This window comes from Amia ocellicauda, chromosome 4 (genome assembly GCF_036373705.1).
Source record: "Amia ocellicauda isolate fAmiCal2 chromosome 4, fAmiCal2.hap1, whole genome shotgun sequence".
NCBI lineage: Eukaryota > Metazoa > Chordata > Actinopteri > Amiiformes > Amiidae > Amia > Amia ocellicauda.
This window is the reverse complement of record NC_089853.1, coordinates 49,054,035-49,072,677: the sequence shown is the minus strand read 5'-3', so window position 1 is coordinate 49,072,677 and position 18,643 is coordinate 49,054,035. Positions and strand designations below refer to the sequence as shown.

General features: G+C 37.4%; 1 protein-coding gene across 1 annotated transcript in view; it reads right to left on the bottom strand.

The window, feature by feature from the left end:
* The window catches only part of arfgef2 (ADP-ribosylation factor guanine nucleotide-exchange factor 2 (brefeldin A-inhibited)), a 74,665-nt gene extending 56,169 nt beyond the window's left edge, over positions 1-18,496 (bottom strand). The window contains exon 1 of the mRNA XM_066702668.1: positions 18,232-18,496. Coding sequence (XP_066558765.1) covers positions 18,232-18,364 — 133 coding nt within the window. The 5' untranslated portion in view covers positions 18,365-18,496. The remainder of the gene's footprint in view (positions 1-18,231) is intronic.
* Between the last annotated feature and the right edge of the window lie 147 nt (positions 18,497-18,643).

Here is an 18,643-nt window from a genome sequence, read left to right as displayed (position 1 = left end):
CATTTCTGCTGAAACTATAATTAAACAAAAGAAAAGCCCATTGTTCTGGTGAAAAACTAACCAGTATCGAGACAGGATGAAGTGTATCTTTCTGTACCACCCTACGAAGTTAATGTATTTTCAGTGTTGGTGGCATCTATGGTGGAGTTGATGTGTGTGTTTAACTCACTCACAGTAGTTCTAGTGTGGCTCTCGGGCGGGTTTTGCAGGAAAATGCCTGGTTTACATGCGCGAGAATAACACTTCAACACTTCATCCCGGAATCCATGACTGTCATGTGACAGCGTGTTCAAATTAAACCGGTACAGCTGTGGCTTGCGGCTTTAAAACTTTGTATTAGTGTTTTAAAGGCAGGATTACAACACAATGTAAAGTACCTAATGGTGCACAACAGACCCACACTGCAAGCATAATGAGAATAGAAAAAAAAGCTTTGTGCATTATTAACATAAAATACAACATTACTAACAATGAAACGTCCATCGTTAAATTACTTTACCTTTAAATCTTGCATTTCTATAATGTGGTCATTTAAGGATATATAAGGTTAATACTGTTTATATTTGGAATGGGCGTGCTTTTTCATTTTTCCTAATTTTAACAGAATTTACTTGGGTATTTGGGTTTGACCCTGTCGTTCTCTGAATGTTTTTTCTTGACCACATAACTGACGCCAAACTTGCCAGCGCATCATCACTTCACAGTTTAAACCCCTGCATGTCAACTCCCCCTGTGATACTCAGAGCTCCTTGCTCTATTAGAACTACTAGCCTAAAATACGTGTAAGTAGTAAAGTGACTATTAATAGTAGTATTAGATGTTAAGAACTTAAGAAACCATGATCAATTGTAACTTTTGCATCTGGTCAGTTAATTCAAAATGTCTGAAGTAGACATGCACAATGATATCGTATCTGCCGATAAAAACTGAAGAAGTTAATTATCGGCATGGGCAGACAAACATTTCACGGCCGATAAGGTGACGCGTTAACTACGCCCACGCCATGATGCTGTGTGGAAGTGTTTTGAAGTATCTGAAACAGACAACAAAATTGCTATTTGCAATGCTTGTAAAGCAACAGTGATGCGAGGAGGGGTAAAATCACACTCCTTTAACACTACCAATTTAATTATGCATCTTAAGAGCCGTCATCCTGAACACCTCGAAGAGTTTCTGAAAAGTAGGCAAGAAAAAAAGGCACCGGCAAAAATCTGTCCGCAGCCTCTACTTCAGTCATTTAAAAAAAGATGTGTATATATCGGTATCAGCATCGACATCGGCAATCAGCCAAAATGAGTTTGAAAATATCGGCATATGGAATATCGGCAAAAATCCAATATCATGCATCGCTAGTCTGCAGACTTATGCAATTGGTAATTTGAGCAGTAAAATAATAGTAATAAAAGTACTCCATTACATTCAATTTCAGCTGATGTTTTTTCAGCTCCATTTCACATTTACAGCATTTATGTGTTAAATATTTCTTTTTTTATATATAAAAAAATTTAGCAAACTGATTTTACAGTAATACTGGCAAATACAAAATGCCCCTCAACCTACAACTAAATACACTACATCTACATTTGACGCATTTAAGCTATTTTAAAGAAACAGTCACTCTAGTTTAGTATTTTAAGAGCTGAATTTTGATTGATGTCTGGTTTGTTGTATAAAAACTATACTACTAAAGTATTACTATTACTGTCCAATGCCCACTGTCCAGCTACTGTATGCTAATTAAGTCAATAATGCATTGACATAACAGGGTTTTGTAAAGTAAATTGCACCTTTCAGAACTGTTGAACATACATTTGTTTGTTTTAAGGACCTGCTTTGTAACTTGGAATACTAATTCCCTTCTGTTGATTTAGTTATCTAGGTATTACCATAGTAAATTCACCAGTGTTGAATTAACATCACTTTTTTTTAGAATTTAACACTGTTGTTTATATAATCCACACTCACCAGAGTAAACTTAACACTTTCAGCAGAGCTTGCATTTTTACACTGCCTCAGAGTTAAAAGTTCTGCCCTCAGGGAGTTAAATAAGCAACTCTTATAAGTGTTAATTTTTTTTTTTTTAACACTGCACTACTCTCACCAGTGTTAATTCTACTATACAATTTTACTCTCCTCAGTGTTAAAACATTTTCATTGTGTTACTCCATTAAATGCTGATTTTGTACGTTTGCCACTGACAAAGGAATGGTCAGTCTATAATTTTAATGGTAGGTGTATTTCAACAGTGAGAGACAGAATAACCATAAAAATCCATAAAATCGCATTTCAAAAAAATTATAAATTGATTTGCATGTTAATGAGGGAAATAAGTATTTGTTCCCTTCGACTTAGTACTTCGTGGCAAAACCCTCGTTGGCAATCAGAGGTCAGACATTTCCTTTACTTGGCCACCAGGTTTGCACACATCTCAGGAGGGATTTTGTCCCACTCCTCTTTGCAGATCCTCTCCAAGTCATTAAGGTTTCGAGGCTGACGTTTGGCTCGAACTCGAACCTTCAGCTCCCTCCACAGATTTTCTATGGGATTAAGGTCTGGAGACTGGCTAGACCACTCCAGGACCTTAATGTGCTTCTTCTTGAGCCAATCCTTTGTTGCCTTGGCTGTGTGTTTTGGGTCATTGTCATGCTGGAATACTCATCCACGACCCATTTTCAATGCCCTGGCTGAGGGAAGGAGGTTCTCACCCAAGATTTGACGGTACATGGCCCCGTCCATCATCCCTTTGATGCAGTGCAGTTGTCCTGTCCCCTTAGCAGAAAAACACCCCCAAAGCATAATGTTTCCACCTCCATGTTTGACGGTGGGGATGGTGTTCTTGGGGTCATTCCTCCTCCTCCAAACACGGCGAGTTGAGTTGATGCCAAAGAGCTCGACTTTGGTGTCATCTGACCACAACACTTTCACCCAGTTCTCCTCTGAACCATTCAGATGTTGGCAAACTTCAGACGGGCCTGTACATGTGCTTTCTTGAGCAGGGGGACCTTGTGGGCGCTGCAGGATTTCAGTCCTTCACGGCGTAGTGTGTTACCAATTGTTTACTTGGTGACTATGGTCCCAGCTGCCTTGAGATCATTAACAAGATCCTCCCGTGTAGTTCTGGGCTGATTCCTCACCGTTCTCATGATCACTGAAACTCCACGAGGTGAGATCTTGCATGGAGCCCCAGACCGAGGGAGACTGACAGTTATTTTGTGTTTCTTCCATTTGCGAATAATCGCACCAACTGTTGTCACCTTCTCACCAAACTGCTTGGTGATGGTCTTGTAACCCATTCCAGCCTTGTGTAGGTCTACAATCTTGTCCCTGACATCCTTGGACAGCTCCTTGGTCTTGGCCATGGTGGAGAGTTTGGAATCTGATTGATTGATTGCTTCTGTGGACAGGTGTCTTTTATACAGGTAACGAGCTGAGATTAGGAGCACTCCCTTTAAGAGAGTGCTCCTAATCTCAGCTCGTTACCTGTATAAAGGACACCTGGGAGCCAGAAATCTTGCTGATTGATAGGGGATCAAATACTTATTTCCCTCATTAACATGCAAATCAATTTATAACTTTTTTGAAATGCGTTTTTCTGGATTTTTTTGTTGTTATTCTGTCTCTCACTGTTAAAATACACCTTCCATTAAAATTATAGACTGATCATTTCTTTGTCAGTGGGCAAACGTACAAAATCAGCAGGGGATCAAATACTTTTTTCCCCTCACTGTATATAAACAATTTACTTTTCACTAAATAGACAAAGATTCTGGTTTGGGGTTGACTCAAAGACACGAGTTTGACTTAGGGTAGAAAAATTGTACAACAAAAATATAAATATATTGGTGGGTAAAGATACATTTTACCCTCAAACAATAATGTACAATAATTAACATTTATACAATTATTTAGGAAAAAATAAAACCATAAAACAACAATTATTCAGGAAGCTACCACAATGCATTGTGGGTATGGTAAGTTCTTTGGTTTTACACCAGTACAGTGTAAAATCAACACTATTTAATTTGACACCCTGTATTATCACTGACTCTCAATATGGTTTAACTCTGAATGTGTCAACTGAATCTTTTTAGTATTGAAACAACACTGATTTTAACACTATATTAACAACACTGGGATTTCAACACTACAGATTTGGCTGTGTATAGAATGGCTTGGGTGGAACTAGACAGGTTACTCACCAAGGAAACATAAGCAGTACAACACGATGTACTACCATACATACTTTACATAGCAGCAAAATGAAGTTGCATGTGGACGAATCATGTCAACTGAAATAGAGAAACTGATACAGCAAAAATGATTACATACATCGATCAGCCATAACATTATGGCATTACCTGCCTAATATTGTGTAGGTCCCCATTTTGCTGCCAAAACAGCCCTGACCCATCGAGGCATGGACTCCACTAGACCTCTGAAGGTGTGCTGTGGTATCTGGCACCAAGACGTTAGCAGCAGATCCTTTAAGTCCTGTAAGTTGTGAGGTGGGGCCTCCATGGATCAGACTTGTTTGTCCAGCACATCCCACAGATGCTCGATTGGATTGAGATCTCCCCACGTGCATCAGTGAGCCTTGGACGCCCATGACCCTGTCGCCAGTTCACTGCTTTTCCTTCCTTGGACCACTTTTGATAGGTACTGACCACTGCAGACCGGGAACACCCCACAAGAGCTGCAGTTTTGGAGATGCACTGACCCAGTTGTCTAGCTATCACAATTTGACCCTTGTCAAAGTCGCTCAGAACCTTACTGTAAGATATTATTTGTTAGAATATATTTTTCTATGGGAAATTCTATATCATCTGGTTTGGTAGAGGAAACAGACCTCCTCCCTTTTATCTAAGTTCCCTGGTAGCCCTGGTAGCCCTGGTAACCCTATCTTTATGACCAGAGACCAAAAGGGACCTGTCCTCTGATTGGCTCCTAGCCAAATTCAAAATGACCCCCACTTCTAAATTACTTTAGCATAAAGCACCCAAGTCATGGTGGTGGCAAAATGCTATTGGTTGGAAGGAAACCTTATAAAAGGGAAAACAAAGAGAATTTGAATCCTGCAACGAGACACAAGACAGAGCTGGAGAGGAGAGACAGAGAGAGACACACCGCTTCCTGCCTGACCAGACTGGCCTATAAGCTGTACTGTGAGGAGAAAGAAAATGGGTATTATCTGTTTCTTACTGTAATCCAGCAGAAGCTTAATATTACTTATTTTCAGTAATATAATTGAATGATATTAGTTTCCTATTTTTGTCAAAATAAATGATTATTGCACATCTGTGACTTGACCGCATCTTCCCTCTAAAAAGAATCTTAAAAGAGAAACCAATTGACCTATGAGTTTTCAGTTCAACTATTTATTTAGATTGACTAAAAAACCAAGCATTTCCAAATTCTCTTACATTACGGTTGCCCATTTTTCCTGCTTCTAACACATCAACTTTGAGGACAAAATGTTCACTTGCTGCCTAATATATCCCAAACACTGACAGGTGCCATGATAACGAGATTATCAGTGTTATTCACTTCACCTGTCAGTGGTCATAATGTTATGGCTGGTATTTAACTCTGCTGAGCAAATATATAAATAAATATATATACATATATAAATAATAAAAAATATTGTATTTTGTTTTGATAACATAAGAGAAATTGATGCCATAAATTAAAATTAATCTGTCATGGCATCATTACCCTGTAAATTGGAACATCGAGAAGTGTTAAGTTAGGTATTAGTCTGGAAATCCCTTAAATAATGAGTGCACAGTAACCCTAAATTAAATCCTTTAATATTCCTATAGAATACTCCTGAGAAGGATTGTAATTATAGCAACATTATCGTCATTGTACATGAATATTATAATTAGCAATAATAATACATAGGATGCAAGTATCCATTTAGGCAAGTTAGATACTGACTAGGTTCAGTTTTATTCTGTAACCTTTTGTATTATTTCTTAATGTTAATTGCCTGCATTGTTAATGCTTTTCAATTGACATTGATTGTTTTAAGATGCAACTGCATACTAATTAATTTACGAACCGGTTTGATCTTTTACTATACCTTCATACTGTAATGTACTAATAAATGTGTCATTCTGCCATAGCATTCAGCTACCAATAAACATTCCTGTATCCCACAAACTGCTGAGCGGGCTGCTTTGGGTGCTCTGTCTGACACCACACGCATCTGATCAAAGAACTCCGGCCACATTCGTTTAGCTCAGATCTGCACGGCTCCACCAATGGGATCAGTGGGATTCTTTAGATCTGCGAAGAACTGTGCAAATCTGCATTACAAGAACCTGACAGCCTTTCTTCACAAACCCTGCAGAAATCGATGTAATTGGATCACTTAATTTGTCATTTTTATATTTAGTTTTTATTTTTAAAAAAAATGGAATTGTCAATTAATTTAAGTTACAACTTTATTGTGCATCATAGATTTAAATAATACTCATTAAAATAATTTACGTAATTATTTATGAAAGCACTGCCATTATTTAATAAAGCTGAATCGTCGATCTAGGATTCTATAACTATGGTGTTGACAACGCTGTTCAGAGATTCATTGTGTTGACCTTCGCCTTTCATTTTCATTCATTTAACACATCCCTCTTTATTTGCATCATCTCACAGCCACATCTCACCTTCCGCAGCAACTTTTCAGAGCTGCACTAGCTGCGGTGATTCTGCACTTCTCGAACTTGATCACCGTTTTGGAATGAATGCTGCCCCAGCCAATTACCGAAAATAAATGCTCAATTGGCAAATGAAATTGAAAGCTCACTTTGTAAATGAAATTGAAAGATCACTTAGTAAACAGCACAATAAATTAATGAAGTGATTTATGAATTGACTAATTTACGAATTGACTAATTTTGACCCTTATAATTCTACATATGAAACTTCCCAGCAAAATGACCCCAGTGAATTTGTCCCGAAGAAAGGTGCGACGTTGTTGATAGTATGGACATGATTTGGTTTCAAGACAACTGACACAGAACAGCGAAATGTAATTCAAATGTTAGTTGTGTCCTATTATTGTTGCTTTAAGAACAGTATAAATGGCCATTAAAACCACTATTTTGTTGCCATTCTGTGGTAATAGTCTAAATATATTTAGACCTTTTTGTTGTAAAAAAAAAAAAAAAAGTCATACCGTCAAAAATTTGAAAAATACCCTGATACAATATTTTGGCCATAAACGCCCAGCCTAAGGCCTAATTATCACAATAAAAAAAATTATTCAGAAAACCCAAAGACCTTCAGATAATGTTTGGCAGGTGTCACTTTGCTATAATTCAGGATTTGTAAATAAAAGTTTCTCCATTTACATTTAATCAAACTGTACATTATATATTTTATTTCTATTGGTTAATTTTAGTCAGAATTTACATTGCATTCCTTCCTATTGGTCAATCCTAACGATATTGCCTATAACACAGGGCTGCAGCTTTATTACTGCTTAATAAAGGTAATACATTCATCTGAGCATTATTTCTGCTGATGAACAGATGTTGATATACATCTTTAATGTAAATTGTTTTTCAAAACTCAAATACATTGAAGATTTTGAACAATTAAATAGGATTTGCTTTGAATTATGAAAACATATACTAGATATGATAGATTTAGATTTCAATATGAAGCAACTTCCTCAGTAATTCTCTATTTCCTTTTTCCATTATATGTTCGAGGTTGCCTTATTTCTTGTATTTGCATATTAATGGGGCTTAAGCAATAAATTAAAAAAAAAACATGCAATTCAAAGAACCTTTATTAAGTCTTGAGCTCACTAAGCTAAAATAATATTACAGTAGAAAGAATGACAGCTTCCCCTATTTAAAAGCTTGCATGCCATTCCAGATATCTTGGTTTCTGTCACGGTCTCCCCTGCTTCTACCTTAGTTCACCACCAGAGGTCTCCCTCTCACGAATACTAACTCTAGTGCTTCTCCTTTCCTTTGTCCAGTTCAACCAGTTCTTCCCCATTCTTTCCTTCCAGGTGCACCTGTTCTGTCCTCCTCTCCCGTCATTGGTTAGTCATTCATTCACCTAGTTCAAACCCTCTTTGCTACACAGTATTTAAACCCCTCTGTTTCCTAGCTTCTTTGCGAAGTCTTGCATTCTCTTTTGGATCAATTCCGAGCCTTGTTTCTTGTTTGCTTAACCATGTATTTGACCTTTTGCTACTCTCTCTCGTTTACCCCTTTTTGGATCTCCCTACTAGCCTGTTTGCCTGATCGATTGACCTTGGATTGTCCTTGTTATCTCTCTCTCATTTTGCCCTTATCAGATTATCTGCTTCATATCTAAGCCTGCACTTGGATCCTTTCATTTGGTCCTTGAGGACGTCACAGGTTTCAAGTCTCAGAAGACAACAAATATGTTGAAACGCATGAGCATAAGTGATAATTTTAAAAACACATTGAGATCATCTATATTATGGGAAGGATTTGATTAAGAACCTGGATTTAAAAGGATTAAGGTTTTATACAGGGAGCTGCACTTCATGTTTAAATCCCTGGAGGAAATACAAACATCTAAACATAATTGAAGTATTTGTAAGTGTTACTATATTGTACACCTGCTTTAACTTTAACCACTACAACAATAGAGCTATTATGACCTCATTTTGTACATTTAACTTAACGCTAAAATGTTAATATGCATCTTTCTACAAAACATCAATACAGCTGAAAGGTATGCAGCATCTTGGGAAATTAGAGAACATCCTCCATTGTCAGTCCATTGTCCATTGTCAAGTCATTGAGAGGGCTACAGGTCTGTCAGCAATGCTGCACAGAGTTTGGTATTTTGCCCCTCCCTCATAAGAACTGTCCCTCCTTTTCCCCCCCAATTTCTTAAGAAATGACACTTGCAGCTAGCAATGCAGAGATCTTAAACCCATACTTCCACACACAACAATGACACATAGGCCTAAACCTAAAAGCTTCTTCACACCTAAAACAAAACTATGATTTATTTAAGTTGAACCAAAGGGGCTGAATGGGGGCCAAATATTTTGTTTTATAATAGTATTTATTTTGAGCATGTAGAAAACGAATGCAGTGCAGAATATAACATAAGGGGGTGGGAAACAATACCAGGTTATGAATATGTCACAACTCTAATTCGTTACTACTGTTTACAAGTAGTGATGCAGTACTGTATTGGAGGTCTGAAATGTTTAATATAAAAAATTACAAGCAGGTGATTCTATAATTAAGAGGGTATACAAAAAAGACTGGTTCCTTCTGTTACGGATTCCTATACATTAAAAACATTTTGCATTTGTTCAACTCAACAGTTTGTCCAATGAAAGGAAAGGTTCAAACCATAAAATCCAATTGCTAAAGGTGCTGCTCTGAAGAAACATCTTTTTACATATTTAAAGCAGGAATTTTATGTAGGCAAAATATATATATATATTTTTTTTAATAAAAAGGTCATCTCCCCGAGACAGATTACAACCTTTTTTCCTTCTGACATCAGGGTACTTCAAAAGCTTGTAATTGTAATGGATTTGTTTTTGGACTTTTCATTTATTCGATGATATGGTCATGTATTTTCATAAATAGCATAGTTTTTACCAATATTTGAAAATGCCATGGAATTGGGGGGGAAAAACAAGAAAAGTACAGATGCTTAATTGATTTGAGGTCACGTGAAACCATTCTGTTTAATAGGTATGAAGATAACTATCTGTTTTCTCTGAAATACTTCCGGTACCACGTGCCAGGCCAGGGAGATAGGCAGAGATTAGAAAGTTTAACACGTGGTTGAAAGCTTGGTGTAGGGAAGAGCGGTTTAGGTTTAAGGAGCATTGGTCTTTCTTCTGGGATAGATGGGACCTGTACAAACCGGACGGTCTACATCTAAACAGAAGGGAGGCTAATGCATTGGGAGAGCGTATGTGCAGTGAAATTGAGAATCATTTAACTAGGAACCAGGGGGGCAGGGAGCTCTGGCAATGGGAGATGTTCCACTAAGGAAAGAAAACCAAGGGAAACTGCCAGTAGGAAAGTCCTGAAATGTTTGTACCTCAATGCCAGGAGTATAAGGAACAAGATGTTAGACTTGGAAGCCACAGTGCTAGCATGTGACTATGATGTTGTAGGAGTGACAGAAACATGGCTTACAGAAAATGATGGGGATGAATACAAGTTGGAAGGATACACACAGTTTAGGAGAGACAGGCAAAATCAAAGAGGGGGTGGGGTAGCATTATATGTGAAAAATGACATTGAGGCAGAAGAACTTGTATTAGATCCCAGTAACGGAACAGAATCTTTGTGGGTGAAACTTTTGAACAAAAGATCTGGAGGATTAGCGGTAGGAGTGTGTTACAGGCCACCAAACTCAGATATTCAGAAATATGCTGCATTGTACAGTGTAATCAGGACTGCATGTAGCAAGGATGTGGCTGTTATAATTGGGGATTTCAATTTCCCAAACTTAGAATGGAAAAGCCCAGTGGAGACTACAGAAGCAGAAATAGAAATGGTTGAGATGGTAAATGACTGCTTTCTAACTCAATTTGTCAGGGAACCAACCAGAGACAGTGCATGTATTGACTTGATCTTTTCAAATGACCAAGATAGAGTCAGGGGGACAGTAGTTAGAGAACCAATGGCAAATTGTGATCACAATATGGTTAGCTTTGAGGCATTCTTTCAAAAAATAAGGTCCAAGTCTAAAACAATGGTCTACAATTTTAGAAAAGCAAACCTTGAAGGTATGAGACGGCACTTAGAAGAGGTAGACTGGAGCCCATTGGATACAGAGTCAGTTGAAAATGGATGGGTATATTTTAAGAATATACTACTTGAGGCTCAGGAGCAATTTGTACCAAAACTTAGCAAATTGAGGACCAAAAAACACTGGCCAAAATGGTTTAATAGAGGTATGCAAAAAAATATCAAGAGAAAGAAAATGTTGTATAGTGCATACAAAAGGGATGGTGACGAAACAAAATACATAGAATATGTTGAGCTGCAAAGAGATCTTAAGAAAGGGATCAGGAAAGCAAAGAGGGAAATAGAAAGAAACGTAGCTCTTGGAGCTAAAACCAATGCAAAGAGCTTTTTTCAATATTACAACAGCAAGCGGTCAATAAAGGAGGAAGTGAAACAGATAAAGGGCAAAAATGGAGGTATCTTGGAAAAAGAACAAGATGTGGCAAATGTTCCAAATTAGTATTTCACAGAGGTTTTTACAAAAGAAAAAACAGATGACATGCCACAGGTTGACAATCAGTCCAGTCAAACCCTAAGAGAGAGCAGGATAAATGAGGAGGAGGTACTAAAGGGACTAGCAGAATTAAAAACAAACAAATCACCTGGGCCAGATGTGATATTTCCAACAGTACTTAAAGAAATGAGGGAAATTATTTATAGGCCGATAACTAAATTATTCCAAATGACACTTAGAATAGGGGATGTGCCCACTAACTGGAAGACAGCAAAAGTCATACCAATGCACAAGAAAGGGGACAAAACTGAGCCAGGAAATTACAGACCAATCAGTCTCACCTGCATCACTTGTAAAATGTTGGAAAAAATTATTAGACAGAAGATAGAGGAGCATCTTAATGAAAACCATATTCTTGGAGATAGTCAACATGGGTTTAGACGAGGCAGATTGTGTCTTACTAATTTATTAGAATTCTTTGAACATGCAACTGCAGCTGTGGATCACGTGAAAGCATATGATATGATATACTTAGATTTCCAAAAAGCTTTTGATAAGGTTCCACACCAAAGACTGATCCTCAAATTGGAAGCTGTAGGCATTCAGGGTAATGTAAGTAGATGGATTATGAACTGGCTAATGTATAGGAAACCGAGGGTGTCGATTAGAGGAGTTGCTTCTAGCTGGAGTGAGGTTGTTAATGGAGTTCCACAGGGATCAGTACTAGGGCCTGTGCTTTTTCTAATCTATATTAATGATCTGGACTCTGGGATAGTTAGCAAACTTGTCAAATGTACTAAAATAGGTGGCTCAGCAGATACAATCTTGGCAGCACAGGCTATTCAGAGGGACTTAGATAATATTCAGTTGTGGGCTGACACCTGGCAAATTAAATTCAATGTGGACAAGTGCAAGGTAATACATGCAGGTAACAAAAATGTCCACTATAATTACACTATGGGAGGTACAGATCTAGATGAAGTAACGCATGAGAAAGTGAGGAGTCCACATAGACTCCTAGGTCTTTCTCCATCCAAGCAATGTGGGGAGGCAATAAAAAAGGCAAACAGAATGCTAGGGTATATTGTTAAAAGTGTAGAATTTAAAACAAGGAAAGTAATGTTAAGACTGTACAATGTGCTAGTTAGACCTCATCTGGAATACTGTGTACAGTTCTGGGCACCACACTTCAAGAAGGATATTGCTGCTCTAGAGGCAGTTCAGAGGAGAGCAACCAGACTTATTCCAGGTCTGAAGGGAAAGTCCTACTTGGAGAGACGGAGGGAACTGAACCTTTTCACCCTGGAACAGAGGAGACTACGTGGGGACTTGATCCAAGTCTTCAAAATCATGAAAGGCATCGACCACATCAAACCAGAGGAGCTTTTCCAGATCAGCAGGGGGACACGCACCCGGGGACACAAATGGAAATTGGGCTTCAAGGCATTCAAAACAGAAAACAGGAGACACTTCTTTACACAGAGAGTAGTCACAATCTGGAATAAACTACCCAGCGATGTGGTAGAAGCTGAAAGTTTGGGAACATTTAAAAATAGACTGGATAGGATCCTTGGATCACTTAGATATTAATGAACACCAAACAAGCACGATGGGTCGAATGGCCTCCTCTCGTTTGTAAACTTTCTTATGTTCTTAAATTACTAAACTAGTAACAATAGTAGTGTTCATGCTTGTCAGAGGGATAGCATATTTGTCAAGGACACTGCCTTGAACATTTTAATTGTTATACGTCATTATCATATGGGTTAAATTATTTATTTAAATCTGGGTTGAAGTTTTTTATGGTTTTACAACAAAACAATGAAACCAACTTAAATGCTGCAAGCGTGTTGTAACATTAACACAGACATTCTCCTTCTTGTTGTTTGCCATGTTTCTACCCACAAAGAACAAGACATTTCTTACATGAACACCAACACAAACAAACAATTATCTGCACCATAGCTTTGAAATGTATTTGGAAACTGAAAGAATGTTGCTTCATGGCACTGGAGTATTATATTACCATAACATTTGTTTAATGTTTAAGCAGTGTTCAAAGACTAATACCAAAATCTGTAAGTCAAAATAATAGTATTCTACAATGTTTAAATAAGTATTTATAGATGTATAACAATACAAACATAAGGAACGGATTTTGCAAAATAACTATTAGAGAAAGAATAAGACAGGCAGTAGTCTAAATCGCATCTGATAGAGGTATTACTATTTGTAGGTGCAAAAAACAAAACATTATTTTGAAAAATAAGAGGAGTTTGAGGGAACAGGTAAGAGACTGCAAACAGCAAAGTTCTGATTGCACTCAAAATTGTGCTGCAGGAATGGCACAATATTCCATCCCCCATTCCCTCAGGAGTGCAGCAATCAATGAAGCCAATAATAAAACCTACACCCTTTAAATGTGTTGTGAGCAGCTGTCTATTGCATCTAATGTCACAAAACATATGATAATATATAATACTTTCAGAATCTTCATGTTTTGTATTGGTAGCACTAGCATTCTTCAAGGTTTGTTGTCAGATTAGCTGAATTTGACATATATTAGCTAGACCTGTGTGAAGTAATATGTACAATTAAAAGTAAAAGTAATTTAAAAACACTATCTGAGTTTTCCAATCCTGATCCTGAGGAGTTACTGTATACAACTGAATATTTCAGTCTTTTTTCCAATCAATTTTGTATACAGAATACTGTTCAGTCTGCCCTGGATAGCTTATCATTTAATAATTAATGATGTAATGTCAGGGTGGTACAGTAACTATCAGATCTGATAATAAATATTCTTATATTTGTCTGAAGCCTTTACTGAAGGTGACTCATATTCAACAAGAACCTGTGAAAAATTACACAGTGCAAAGGTCACATATTGATTTTTAGTTTTTTGCACTTCACAATACAAAATTTGAAGAGAAACCGGTAATACAGCAATATAGCAGCAGGAAACACCAAAACATAACTTTCAACTCTCAAAACTATTGTGAATAATAATACATAATACAATAATAAACGAGTTATCACCTATTGGCAATAGCTGGCTATGTATGTATTTAGTAATATTAATGTTTGTTGCTCCCCTTTCATTTCCTGTCACTGCTAGCTTCGCAGAAGGGTGTTTGGCTTTTAGATGGGTTAACATTGTAGGTTTGTGGCAGTTTAATTGCACTGCACATATTTTTCACTTAGCTTTTCACTTTAGATTTAAATGTTAAAAGCAGAAAACTTTATGGAGGAAGAACTCTGGAGGATACAGGTAAATCTGTCTTCAGAAGAAAACTTATTGTGATTACTTCCCATAGAAAAAAATTAAAAAAGTCCAAAATGACTGAAGTACAATCTGAATTAAAAGTTTTAGAACAAAAACTTTATGAATCTGGAACTAAATCGAGGAATATATTAGCAAGAAGATTACATAAACAACAGGCCAGGGCTACAATTAATAAATGACAAGACCCAAAAACCAAGGGAACTAGAGGACATTAGAACAACCTTCATTGAGTACTATACAACTATGCACAACCGGAGAAACCGAACTGACAAAATACTGATTTCCTGGTTTAATTCTCTAAATTTACCTAACTTAAGTGTGGAACAAAATGCAGAGTTGACAAGATTAATCACTACTGGGGAAATTAATAATGCTATATCATATCTTAAATGTAATAAATCCTCAGGGGCTGATGGCTTCCTCAATGAATTTGAGAAAGTGTTCAGAGATCTAGTATTCTCTATGCTGCGATCTGCCATCTGTTTCCTGCAGGGAAGTCATTATTCCTGTAATTCCACAGTAGGGAAAGGACCAGACTAAATGGTGTTCTTTTCATCCAATTTCCATCCTCTGCACGGACTACAAGATATAGGCTATACTTCAATTATAGCCAAGAGACAAGATTATATTTTACCTCAACTAATAAAAACTTAGATCAAACAGCCTTTATTTTAAATAGATAAACACAGGGTAACATCAGGCAAACACTACATATAATGAATCACATACAAGCAAGATGAGTGAGATAAAGGTTAGTCTTGATTCAGAAAAGGCTTTTGATAGGGTTGAGCTGGGTATTCCCATATCAACACTAGAGTGATTTGGTTGTAATGACAAATTAATTAAAATAATTCAAACAATATACTCGTACATGGACAAATTCAAATGAATGGCTGTGTTTCAGACAGATTCAAACTGGGAAGAGGTCCCTGCCCTCTGTCCCCTCTTTTGTTATCCTTGTATGCTGAACCACTTGCAGAATGGATAAGACAGACTCCATCTACTAAAGGTATACAATTAAATGGACAACATCATAAAATTGCACTTCATGCAGATGTTCTATATACATGGAACAACCTGCTGAGTCCCTTGTTGTTGATTCTCTTGGAGGAGTTTGGTAAGGTCTGGGGGGATATAGACTGAAATGTTCAGGTAAAAACTGAAATGTTATCATATAACTTTAGCCCATCAGCCCAATTGAAGGAAAAATATAGGCCTAATCTGAAGTGGCAGTCGACATCTATTAAATACACTTATCAAAAGACCTCTCAAAATTATTTAATCTAAATTATAAACCTAGACCTTAAGAATTAAAGAGGATATTGTAAGGTGGAATTTGCTCCGCTTGTCTTTAAGTTCTAGAGTGAAGGCTGGTAAAATGAATGTTTTGCAGAGGCTGCTTTACATTTAAAACATTGCCTATACAGGTCCTGATGGGACAGTTTAGTGAGAGGAATAGACTCATTTCAAGATTTATTTGGAATGGCAAAAATCCAAGAGTCAGATTTAAAACACATCAGCTATCTAAGAAAAGGGTTGGATTGGCACTGCCCCGTCTCCAGACTTGTTACTGCCCAGCTGAGACCTCTGGTATGTTGGTGTAACTCTGGTTATGTTGCAAGATGGAAAGACAGAGACCTCAATAATACATTGATTTTCAATACAAGCAGCTTTTGGAGATTAATCATTGACAAAGGACCTAAATAAACTGAAGTACCATACATACTATTTGGAGTCAGATTTCCACCGTGCTCAGTATACTTTTTTTCTTTTGTTGGGGTGGGGGGGTTGGGGTTATTACTGCTATATGCTCAATGATATGGTTGGGTCAATTTGAGAGGTAACAAGCAACTTTAAATTTAAAAATGTCATTGTTTCTTCCAATACCTCCAAGTATGACAATATTTAGATAAATATATAAAAACTAGGAAAACTGGGTCAAATGGTAATGACATCTGTGATATTACTTTGTTGATAAGCACAATAAATATCAGAATGAATCCGTATGTAAATTACATTACAGTATTCAGGACATTAAACAAGAATCAACAATATTTAAAAAATTAACGGAGTAAAGTGAAAATAAATTAATGTACAATGAACAATGGGAAGGAATATGTAAATGTCAAAAGAGCTCCACTAATTCAAAGTTTGAGAGAATATGTCTAGAAAAATATAACTCACTTTTTTATCAGTCCTAAACTACAAGCACAACAGAAAGATAACTTCACAATGTTGGAGATCTTGTGGGGAACAGCTAGAAACTCTCACACACATTTTCTTTTCTTGCCCAAATATACACCAATGTATTCAGCACTGCTTGAATACAGCTTTTAAACAATGAACACTTTCTGATGTTCCATTATATGTTTTTTTATCAATGTATTTGGGAGGTGAGGCATTTGAGAACAGAACGAGATACAACTTAGGTATTTTTTCGGTATCTAGTAAAAAAGCTATCAAAAGAAAATTGCTTTCTCAGGAAACTTCAAACTATGAGCAATGGATTGACATTGTAATGAAATTAACATTTTGTCTCAGACTACATTTAGACACATGAATGGGTTATTGGGATAATCAGATTAGCTTTATAATTACAACAATTTTATTTTCAAATTGTTTCTTTAATTCTCTCTTAAATGCTGGCACTATATAAAAAAGGCAAGAGAGAAGTTATGGTCTAATCAGTCTATTTAGGCTAATGTTTGTAGATATATACACACCTCATCCTGGGTAAAAAAAAAATGAAAAGAAAAAGAAAAGAAAATCACGATGACACAACAGAACCTTTTACTTTGTGGATTGATCTGTCACAATACCCTGAGATTGCGAAGGACATTTCTGATACATTGCATTATTTCCCCTTTCAAAAATCGAGAATGCACATCTAACGACAAAAAAAGTAACACAAACAAGGGTGTTACACCGTCTCATTACACCTGCCTACACCGTCCCCAGCAGCGAGCAACCACATGCACAGCCTGACGTCACTGAGGCGGAAGTGCAGCCGACACCAGCTGGAATTTCAAGTTACTTGTTCAATTATACAGATCAATGCAGTGGTTATAGTAGTTTGGTTAGTTCGGTAGGTTTTATTGAATGCGGGACACTGACTTCAAAGCAATGTGTCCCAAAGAATGTGAAGCCTACGTCAATGTGTGACATCATCTAAACTAACTTGAATCGCCACGTACTACCTAGCACCGTATCATGACACGGATGTGCTTCATGTTTCATTGGGGGCAGTTACCTGACAGCAGCCATCCAACACACAAGCCGTGTGTCAGTGCTGTGCAGACCAATAACCGCATATTCACGTTTTATTTGAAATGCATTCGAAAACTTTACTAAATCAGGCAATACATAAAAAACATGTATTCGTATAGTAGATCAGAAAGCTGTTTAGTCCTACAATTTACACATTACGAATGGTCACAATAAGCACCTTATTAATATCACACAGTAGCAGAAAGTTTCGCTTGAAATACTACAACCACATTTTAATAAAACGACCAGTTGGACTGCAAAAGATGTAGAAAAATGTTAAAATTGGATGCAGTATCTTATTACAACACTGCATTGGCAGCAGGCCCTACACACCCTCATTGACAACACTACAGGATGGGCTGTCACTGTACAAATATCTTCAACACCCTCGTTAAACAGGAGGTTAAAGGCATGTTAAAGCACACATGAGAAGTTATTTAATCAACTGGGAGCTGATTTCTTACCTAGTGCCACCTGACAGGCTTTCCTTAGTTGACTGTGTTGAGTTCGTTTCACCTCCTTATCGGATAGGATTTTCTCTAGAGCCCGTGACAGGAACATGCTCTTGGTTTTGTTGCTTTCCTCTTGCTGTTGCATTTCTCGACGCGATTCAAATCTTCATTGTCAACGGAGCTGCGCAATTAGAAACGGATAAATGAATTGAACTCCACAAGGAGAGTGGAGCCGTACGGGATGCTACCTCAGCACTGCGCCGCCATGTTGGCAACGTCATCACGTGACTCTCAACTGCTTCCAGTGACGTAGCTCTGCCGCGAGAGGGAGCGCGCGGACATTCGACGCTCGGGGTGCGTGTGACGTCGTGCTTTACGGACCTGTCAGTGTTGCAGTCTATCACAGAACTGCTTATTTATGTAT